Below are 10,879 nucleotides of genomic sequence, written 5' to 3' on the forward strand. Positions count from 1 at the left end.
ACCCCCTCATTGCTTCCTGCCAAAATATTGAAATTTACATCTTACAAGATACAACCATTTAATAACGATAAAAAGACTACATACCCTTAATCCAATATACACCGACCGTTTTATGATCAATAATCATCTTCGTCTAAAAATATGAAGCGTGCCTTTTCCGGCGTTTTCGCTGCAGTGAACGTCTTTTATAAAGTTGCCGTCGTTGCGCCTCTAAGGGCGTTCATAATATGGTTCATATACGGAGCGTAGGCGGACTCGAAAGGATTGTTCAAGAATGAGGATGTATCGTGAGTCAAGCGTCTCGTTTAAAGGCCAAGAGGAGAAATGTTGTTTCTAACGTAAACGACTTTTGGTGAAATTTACAATGAATAAACTTGTGCAATTTTGAACAAAAATTTTCGCCTGGCAAATTTCGCCAGTGGAATGAGATGGTTGTGAGTTGTGACGTAGGTGAAACAATGGGTGAAATCATTCTCGGTTTTTTCTGCAAAATGTTCATTATTATATAATTTCGTTTGTTTTTTTTTTTGTCTCTCGTTACTCGACGTATTTTTACTTGATCGCGAGCAGTTCATTTTATTGCGACAGAAAATATTTCCAAGGGCAGTACGCCTTTGCCGAATATGAAAGCCAGATATACAGATTGTATCAAAAAAGCCGAACATTTATTTTATAGAACAATATACATTTTAGTCGCCTTTTTGATACACCCTGTATAAACAGTAATCCCAAGCCAACAGGTATTCTCATTGGACCGTTAAGACATGGTTGATCACATAATTATGCTCCTCATTGCCAAAATGGGTTATTCATATCAACTTATTCTTATTTATATAATTGGTTCGTCTTTATTAAAAAATACAATAAATGCAAAAGGTAAGCATTATTTACGTATTTTACTTCTCAAATCGTTCTCAGATTTGATAAAATTATGATGAGATTTAAATGTACTGCTCGCCACCTACTCTAATACTAATCTAATACGTTCATCGTTCGCTACGATTTTTTATGGCCTCTTTCTTAATTTCAAAGCTGGTAATTATTAGATTATCGACCTTCCGCTGATCGAGATAGAGATGGTGGTGTGAAAAAAGTGCATGGGAGATCACTTGGAGAACTACACAGACGACAAACTGAAACAACAAACGAGAAAGGTGAAAATTTCTTTGGACTAACAAACAACAAGCATGATTTGACTTTAGAACTCACTTACAGATAGGAACAATCTTATACTGGCCGCGCTGTATGGTGGCTTGGGGCAAGGTATTTCCACAACAACGTTCGACTACGCAAATGGTTTGAACCCTGATATAGAAAAAGTCGGCGGATATGGGATACCACCTGGTATCTACTCGTACGCATTTGACCCAAAGACTGGACTACCGTTTGTATGTGACCCTACCAAAACCCCAACAGGAGGTTCCCCCCAAATGACAGAAGGAGGAGGAGCAGTTAGCAATCCAACAGTAACAAAAGCTGTGGCCGACTCTAAAATGAATGATCTACAATCCAAGAATAGAGCATCGAATGGTACTTCCACTGCAATGAATGCAAATAAAGAAGACGTACAGAGGACATCGAAGCAACGTGTCTCCGTTATGATACCTATTTCGATGATCGAAAACACGACCAAAAATCATCGGAATTCAATGGTGGACGATAAAGCTATACGATCCTCTTTAAATGACGGCCACTACTTGACTTCATTATATAATAAACTCACTTCAACATCAAGGCAAAAGTCAGTGTTTTTCGAAAGAGGACCTACTTCACATGAGTCTACACTTTTGCACTTCTTCAAAAAACCTCTCTTCGTGAAATTATTTTCAAACCAGCCGAAGGAAGACAAACAGCAGACCCGAGTGAAACTTCATAAGCACATGGATGAGAGTACAAAGAAAACGACAGTAAAATCCACATCCCTGCATTTTCACAAACTTTCCAAAAGAACTTACGCCCTACAAAGATCAACTCGAAAACATACAGACAAAAAGATAATGTCGACCAAACCATACACAAAATACGATGGCATTATACTAAACGATCGCTACAGAACGAATACTCCAGATTTAGAATCCGGCGAAGAGATCGAAGAACCAGGAGATCAAAATCGAACGCCTTTAACAGAAAACTTCTACGTTCAATCGAAGAAAAAAAGTGGAGATATGAAGAAAATTAAACCCATGAAAGATTTTCGAAAGAACATTCGGAGTTCAACTTGGTCGAGAAAAAATGGTATTACCATTAAACTGCCTGATATTCCAGCCTGTCCCGATATGAAGAACTATCATTGGCCTTGGAATTGTTTAGGTGAATATAATATACTGTATCAGTTGAACAACAGAGATACCTACAGCCTACAGGACTGAATGCACGTAGTCACTTCTAATATTAATGCATACATACGTCACCATATGCAATTGGACAGAGAAGTTACTTTCGAATGACTAAATTCTCGCTTTTAAGAGCAATTTCTTATAGCAATTTGACCTATAACGTACAAGAGCTAAATGTAACTTTTTTTCATCTAGAAAAAGACGGTACAGCCGGCAAGAAAAACTGTATACTCAAGACATTACGTACGCAAGGGAAGCACAATAAGAGGAACTGAATTTATTTATGTATGTTGACTAAAACAAAAGATAAAATATAGTAGATCTTACATAAAACACGAATATATTTATGCATGTTGACTAAACAAAAGATAAAATATAGTAGATCTTACATAAAACACAAATATATTTATGTATGTTGACTAAACAAAAGATAAAATATAGTAGATCTTACATAAAACACAAATATATTTATGTATGTTGACTAAAACAAAAGATGAAATATAGTAGATCTTACATAAAACACGAATATATTTATGTATGTTGACTAAACAAAAGATAAAATATAGTAGATCTTACATAAAACACAAATATATTTATGTATGTTGACTAAAACAAAAGATAAAATATAGTAGATCTTACATAAAACACGAATATATTTATGTATGTTGACTAAACAAAAGATAAAATATAGTAGATCTTACATAAAACATAGACATGAATTTGTCTACGACAAGGTTACAAAAGTGAAAAAATAAAATCCAAGTGTGGTATACAAGTGCAACTTGAATGCGAATCAACGATTTTTTGTAAAGTTGCAGTAAAATTTTACAATTCAGATACATCTGTATATTTTGGCATCAAATTTGCCGTGGCATAGTTTGACGATATTTTTCTCCAACACAGCAAGATATCAACGTGCTGAAAAACGGTCTTTCTCGGAAAAGCAAATGCTGAAATGTTAAAATAATCAAGGCCACAAAGCCAAGTTTATGTGCAAATCCAGTTAAGACTGGATAATAGACAATATGGTGAAACATTAGCGACACATGAATTTACATCAAATGCAGATTCTCTCTTTTGCCTATTCTATATAATGATTATCCTTGTGAGGAATTAAATGCAATCATATAAAAGTGGACTGAAAAGTTTACAAGTTAATTGGAAACGTTCATGATGAGAACATTTTCAAAGTGTTCCAAATTAGTATTACACCTTCACAATCAAAAATTTAGATGTAAACTTTGTAAAAGCTCAGCAGAGCGTAAAAATCAACGGCAGACAAAGGCAACAGGTATTCACTTGTTATAAATTACTTAAAATTAAGCAAAGAAGACAGTGGAGTGTTTTTATTGACGTGCTCGCTCTTTAAATTTTGCTTCATCATGTTCAAAGTGACCGTTCTATTTGCTTTGCTCATTGCGGTATATGGAGAAGATGTCAAAGGTAGGCAAAAATAGAAAAGTGTACTTTTACGTCTTTTCAGCGCTCGTCGCAATAATAAACGGTAACAATGAAAAAAATTACATTGTAACTATCGATGTTACGGTTAAGTATCGATAGTTACCGATGGTAAATTATTTACCTAAGCTAATAATGCTTGCTGTAAGCTGATGGCACATACATACAGAAACATGGACGGACCTTTCTAAGGTTGAAATAAAAGTAAGTGTTCGCAAATGGTACCTGTTGAACGGAACCCGACAACGTTCTTCAGATCAAACGACTTGAGGTGATCTACAGAGATAATAATAAGAAAGACTTATAAAATAAAGTTAAAAATTATTTTAGAAATCATTAACACAAAGGGTTGCACGGAGGAATACTATTAGAAAAGCATGCATCCAAGCAAATGGCATACGCCACTGAAATGTTTCACAATAAAGATTTCGAGCATTTTATTTCGTACACAGGCAGTGCGTTTTACCGACATTTTATGGAGAAGAGAGCAGCCTCTGTACAGGGATCTGACTCGGTAGAAGCTAATAAGCCTTCTGGCAATGGTAGGTGCAGCGGGCAAATTATCTAAACAATCTAGGCAGTACTAAGTGACTGTAGTTCGAACTACCAGTTAAGCTTAGGTTTACGCGTAGATGACATGTTTCATTCTTCATTCAAGTAAATGGTTTGAAGCCGGGAGTATCGTTACATGTTTGTAAATGTAGATCGTCCAGGTTGGTATAGTCCTAAGAAGGACTGTTTTTGTTGTTGTTGACTGATGTGTCTGACGTTGACTGACGTGTCTGACGTTGACTGACTTGTCTGACGTGACTAACGTCTGATTTGACTCTGAAGATGACTACCGCTAAGGATGTCGAAACGTCAGTCAACAACAACAAAAACAGTCCTTCTCAGGACTATACCAACCTGGACGATCTACATTTACAAACATGTAATGTTTCATTCTATACAAGCAGAAAATTCCAGAATAATTTTTCTATAGCAAATTTACCTAGTTATTTAAAGGTAATCATTCCTACATGCATATTGCTTCTGTGTGTACCTAATGTTTATCTAAGTAAGACTATGGCAAACGGATTTCTTTTAGATAAAAAGGGTTTCGTGTTTCAGTCTCCAGGAACACTGGTCAATGGTCAGGGTAGTTATGGTGGTTTTAATGGTTATGGTGGTTATGGTAGTTATGGTGGTTTTGGTGGTCTTGGATGGGCTTTTGGACATGGTTATGGAAATTATGGTCGCCTTCACCCAGTTCCCGTTGCCGGGGTAAAAGCCTTGTCTGTAGCTTATGACGAGGTGTCAGGTGTACCATACGTATGCGACCCAAATAAGACAGGAGGTAATTCCACGCAAAATGACACATCGGAAAATGAAACAGAGAAAAGAAGCAAGATCCTAAAAGACAAGCTAGAAAAGAAAAAGAGGGAAAATGACAAGCTACAGAAAGATGAGACGAACGTGGAAAAAGACGCAGATGACGTGGAAGAGACTGAAGAAGAGAAAAAAGACGAAATCAAGATAAAAATTCCAGACTACCCACCGTGTCCTGATCCCAAGAAAAGCTTTCCATGGAGTTGTATAAGTAAGTTGTTAACACATAGACGACCTCGTTGTCGTATAGAAGATGAAGTTTGCATATAGAGACTTAAAAATAACTAAAGCGTAAAAACGAACATAATAACACATCATCTCAACACATTTAGTGGGCAGTAAAAGCGAAAAACGTAGCGAATGTGCCACAGCCAAAAAGGCCATCAGGGACGCATCGGGGGGCATGTACCGACCTTTGGGGGGCATGTACCGACCTTTCTTTGGCAACAGACTTGGAATCCCCGGAGGCTACAATATGGGTCTCGTTGGAGGCTATGGACTCCCTATTGGATTACCTTATGGATATGGTAATTTTTTGCTTGGTTAAAGCTTCGAGGTAAAAATAGAAGCAATATGCTTTGGGTTTTTTTCAAAAATAAAATATCTCATACAAAACAAGTACAATACTGTACTTTTGTTTTGTGCATTGTATACATACAAAAATTTTAAATTATACTTTTAAAAATTCCATGACCGTGAAAGGCCCCACGACTGAGGTTAGTGCAGCATTGCCTTACAAAATTGCCTGTCTATCACATTGCCTTTCTGAAATTTCGTTTTTCAACAATACTGTCCTTCAACAACACGGTCTTTCCATACAACATTGATTTTCCATCACTACGTCTTTCTCAGACATTCTCAGTTTTTCAATCTTTGAAAAAGATTTCAAATATTTCTCAAATGCAACAACAAATTGGAAGATCTTTAAATAAATCAATACGAATACTCGATCGCTTGTCAAATTTGATGTTTACTTAGATACAAGAGGCATGAACGAGATACGAATTGAATAATCTGCAAACCATTAAATTAGTGTGCTTGTGTTTCAATGGCTCTTGTAAAGATTTAAACAGATGTTTCAAGTTTGAACATAGAAAGTTCTTCCTTTGATTCTTTATAACCCTCTCTGGAAATAGAAGTGATTAAATTATAAGGTCAATTGACGAGTTACATGGTGAATGATCTTACAGTGACAAGCCCACGTGACAAACACAAATCTCATGTCATTTTCTGATTTTCTTTTTCATCCCAGATGAATCTTGATCGAAGGAGACGGCGCAACGGCAAAACGCTTGTCGCGAATGTAGCAAACAGAGATATCGTACATCTTGTAGTCTTGTATTTCAATGTGTAGTTTATGAATCAATGTATTTAATTGTATTGTGGATTTAATAAATATTTCTTTTCCCACGTCAATTGGTACATGTGTTCACTAAGGTATGAAACTATAGGTTAATACAGTGCTGGAGTAATGAAATTCAAACACTTTTCAGGCTCTTTCAAAGAAATACTTTAAGGTAGAGTATAATCTTTTACTAAATAACGCAGGAGAATATCAAACACAATGGCAAAATTGAAATGAAGAGAAAACGAATTGTGTGCTTCCACGTTACGAGAAACCGTCGTTTTGAAATGAAGAGAAAACGAATTGTGTGCTTCCACGTTACGAGAAACCGCCGTTTTCGTATAGGTTACCTCGAAGTTCTGACAATTCAAGCACATCCATATAATTAAATTAAACGAGAATATACAAGTGTTCTATGAATCCTTCAAACACATCTTTAACATTAATAATGTTGATGAAACACAGACAATGAAGCTAAATCACAAATGCTATACTAAGAACAAGTTACGCCTCATTTATGATCATGGTGGATTTTATTATTTTTGAACTAGAACCAAATGCATTCAAGCAAAAAGTTACGAACACGATACCCGCTATCCCCTCTTGTTAAAAACATTCACACCGAGGGAACAATGCGCGCTATTATAAAGCCACCCGCATTTGTCAAAACTCGAACAAAAATATATATACAAGAAGAAGACAAAAAGTTTAAAAATATAAAGTCTCGAAAGAACTTTGTAACGTCGGCATTTTGAACGAAAGTTGAAAGACTTCGATGGAATGACAGCGAGAGATACACACACGATATGGAGACGTTCTAAAATGCAGTAAAAGATTGTAAACAGTAAAAAAAACGACTCCTTTTGTTCGAGAGCTATCTTGCGCTAAGTAAAAATGCTTCACCCGTTGATGGCTCTGGCCTTCTTCGTCGTGATAAAACATTCAAAGACCCTACCAGCAGGCGAGAAACCTGTTAAAATAAAAATGTCTGGCAAACCAACGCATTTTGAAGTAGGCGATACGGCGAAAAAACTTCAAATCGATGCAAAAGTTACGGAAGTGAAAATGAATAACAAACCAGCTTCGCTGCAGGTGTTGTCCAAGCGTGGTACGCCATCATTGGCGATACCTTATCCACCAATGTATGCAACACCTGAACTGTACCATATGGCACCATATGGTACAACACCAACCCACTTTCACGATTCTTACCATTTCACATCACCTCCTCTATTGAAAGCAACTGATTCAAGCCATGAACATAAATCTCGAAAACGTCTTCATCATGACTTTGACACATCGGACAACGCTGGAAATTTAAATTCAAAAAAAAAGGAAATACCAAAAAGACGTACATTTACAAAATTCAACATGCCCGACAAACCAACAAACATGAAAACAACACCGCACATTCAGCACCTTCGAAAGCGTCAATGGATACAATCAGCACCAACTTTTGTTCAAGTTGCACCATACAATGTTCTGCCGATACAAATTAATCCTTCTGTAGAGCGGTATGCTGAAGCACGAGCGGCAGCAATGCGAAATACAATTCCGGGACCCTTTACGATGATATCTCCACAATTACTTTCTCCACAGTTGTTTTCTCCATGGAATGAGCGATATTTACTCACCAATCCTACCCTTAGTTATACAAATGGTGCACAAAGAAGCTCTATTGGCAAAGCAATATTCACACCAGGCTTATCAACGTATGGAAACCTGCAAAGGGTTCCACCTTTGGTGATGCCAACGACACCGGTATCTGTATCAAGTCCATTAATGTTCCAAAATTCTTTATTGGACTTTGGTGCTTACTACAAACCGATATTAGCCCAAAATTTTATCCCAGACTACAGATATCAAAGTTACCCAAAAGTCCAAGCTCCAATCTCTCGGACAATAATACCCACTGGGATAACCCGTGGGCTAATTTATCCCAGTTACACATCTATGGGTATGTATACTCAAAGTAGGATCAATTTGTAAATCTTGCACGCCCCAAAATAATCCTATCATTTGACCGTATTTTGACCCCCCTAATTTTAACCAACGATTGTTATATTTGATAAGGAGACAAGTTAACTTGACAACTAAACAATATTTAAAATTGGTTGTAACAAACAACACGATTTCTGAGTACTTTTACAAAGTCCCAAAGGCAACCGAATGCTGAATAAACGGCCTACCGAACTGACGTTTGCTTAATAATGTAAAATCGAACAAAACATAGGTTCGACAAGACAGACATAAAAAAGTTAATGAAGTTTTAACTTTCTGTGTTTAGCACAGCTTCCTATTTTGAGCAAGAGACTGAAAATTCCTCATGGAAAACATGACAAGACGGAAAGCTCCCAATCACAAAAAAGGTCTTTGCAAACGCCGACGAAGAGGCTCAAGCGAACCACACAAAAATTTCATGTTAAGAACATGGAAATATTTGGCAAAAATAAGTGGGAGTCGGATGAGAAATCCAAGACGGAGAGAGAATCGATACCACACCCCCCTGTTCCAAATGCACATAAAGATACCAAAAGACAATTCATCTTAACACAACCCATGATCGAACCTAGACAGCAGCCTATCGTAGCATACGTTCCAATTCTCCCAAGTACCCAGACAGACACTTCTCCATTGACAGTCCCCCAAAATCTTGTTCTAACCATGCCGGAGATGGCGCAGAAAAGATACCTGATGTATGTCCCCAAAAGTCCCCAAATGTACATTCCTCGCGAGGAGAATTACGGAGAATTGTCTCGTTTTAAGCAATATGGCGCCCAGCCGGACCTTTTGGCAGGTATTTTTGGCATGGCAAATACAAGATCTGGAATAATACCAAGACGCACAGTAGAAAACGAAGGAAGAGTGATAACATTAGGTGATTTATCAGGGATAATGGGTACACCAATAGTACGCGGAGGACCTCCATTCACCATGTCATACAATCACGAACTACCATCGATGATTGAAGATGAATTATTCCAGGATAGGTATATGCATCCTTCGCCAATTACACCCGATGTAAGAAGCTACATACGTGAAAATGACCTAGATACACGATTTGCAGATGACTATGGCGACTATCGACGCAACGTTCTAGATATGCCAGAGTCCTATGTAAGCCCCGTAAGATTTACACGTATACAAGATAAAGGTTCCTACACGGAGAGGCTGCTGCCCGACGATCGAATAATTTTCCGTAAAAATAAAGTGGCTTCTGGACCAATCACTGTCGAAGCAAAAACCGCTGAGATTCCAGCAGCAGCGACAAGTGACAATACCGCTTTTGACATGAACTTGGATTCCGATAAACGGAAACAAATAGCCCGACCAGAGAACGTGCGTATCTTGGATAGACGCATAAAAGTTCCAAGGCCTTGAACCATGGAAAAGACAGGCATCTGTTATCTATCAATCTGTCACAGACAGTTACCTTTCTAAGGCAGTGCTAAACACCATGCCAAACTTGCTGAACGACTTTAGCAAAAATACAAACGCTTGAATACAATACTAAATCATCGTTTATTATAATCATTATTGATAAAAACACAAAGCAATTGTCACTTCATAAACAGTAAATACTTTTCGTCTAGACGCTTCATAAAAGTGTGCATGTCATCGTCAGAAGAATATGAATATAATTATGCCTACACATACTGAATGAATAAGAGTATGAAAATAACTTATTTTTTATGGAATATGGATTGCTTTCTGTTTTATTAATATAGCAATTGGCAGATGTAATCATTGTAATTAAACAATAGTAACACTAATAACTAATTAATATGTAATTGATGATAGTAAATACTTAAATGCGTATATTTTTCTAGAGGAGGCAAAAGAGATGTAGATATGAAGCGATCGACTGCAATGTGTTTGTGGTACACGTAATTACATCTACATGTAACATGACGCTGGAATCAGCCATTAACATTGCCTTTAAACTTCGCAACGATATTGTAACTAAAAGCGACCATTTAGGACGGCATCTCCAAAATTCTTCTGCAAATTTATGTATTAATGATTGCAGCCATCGAGGAATTGGACGACATGCGTATCGCTGACAAGCAAATACAAGGGCATCGTACCCACGAAAAAGTCATTTTAAATTTCATTATGCTTTCAGACTTCTTTCCTTGACGGACACTTTGTAAACCTCGCAGTGAAAAATGAAACGCACGATGATTAGCTATCGATATACGTTCGAAGAACAAAGTGATATATCATTTGCAATTTTATGGATGGACGAGTCAGAAGCCATATCCTTCCTCCACTAGTCCATATTGGCTTTAACTTGATCACCAAGCACAGTGAACACAGTAGGATCTTTCTTTTCAAGATCTTGGAAGATTGTACTCATGTAAGATCTTGC

The 10,879-nt window shown here is 37.1% G+C and overlaps 3 protein-coding genes across 4 annotated transcripts; all 3 read left to right on the plus strand.

Moving 5' to 3' along the window:
* The first annotated feature begins 10 nt into the window (after window positions 1–10).
* LOC124438935 lies at window positions 11–3,045 on the plus strand. 2 transcript variants are annotated; one of them, XM_046989130.1, is made up of 5 exons: window positions 11–876; window positions 1,047–1,154; window positions 1,216–2,310; window positions 2,532–2,656; window positions 2,844–3,045. In XM_046989130.1, the coding sequence occupies exons 1-4, from the start codon at window positions 765–767 to the stop codon at window positions 2,609–2,611; spliced, it is 1,395 nt and encodes a 464-aa protein (XP_046845086.1). In that variant the 5' UTR covers window positions 11–764; the 3' UTR covers window positions 2,612–2,656; window positions 2,844–3,045. The 2 variants fall into 2 exon arrangements, with proteins under 2 accessions (XP_046845086.1, XP_046845085.1); XM_046989129.1 differs by having other exon boundaries at window positions 2,532–2,856.
* A 591-nt stretch (window positions 3,046–3,636) lies between these two features.
* On the plus strand, window positions 3,637–6,578 carry LOC124438939. The gene is made up of 5 exons (XM_046989135.1): window positions 3,637–3,779; window positions 4,247–4,336; window positions 4,882–5,373; window positions 5,495–5,718; window positions 6,415–6,578. The coding sequence occupies exons 1-4, from the start codon at window positions 3,719–3,721 to the stop codon at window positions 5,707–5,709; spliced, it is 858 nt and encodes a 285-aa protein (XP_046845091.1). The 5' UTR covers window positions 3,637–3,718; the 3' UTR covers window positions 5,710–5,718; window positions 6,415–6,578.
* Window positions 6,579–7,159: 581 nt separating this feature from the next.
* LOC124439203 lies at window positions 7,160–10,419 on the plus strand. Its single transcript, XM_046989432.1, has 2 exons — window positions 7,160–8,464; window positions 8,795–10,419. Exons 1-2 carry the CDS (start codon window positions 7,402–7,404, stop codon window positions 9,886–9,888), a joined length of 2,157 nt encoding a protein of 718 aa, XP_046845388.1. The 5' UTR covers window positions 7,160–7,401; the 3' UTR covers window positions 9,889–10,419.
* The last annotated feature ends 460 nt before the right edge of the window (window positions 10,420–10,879 follow it).

The sequence above is a fragment of the Xenia sp. Carnegie-2017 genome, unplaced genomic scaffold (genome assembly GCF_021976095.1).
Source record: "Xenia sp. Carnegie-2017 unplaced genomic scaffold, XeniaSp_v1 HiC_scaffold_19, whole genome shotgun sequence".
Classification (NCBI taxonomy): domain Eukaryota; kingdom Metazoa; phylum Cnidaria; class Anthozoa; order Malacalcyonacea; family Xeniidae; genus Xenia; species Xenia sp. Carnegie-2017.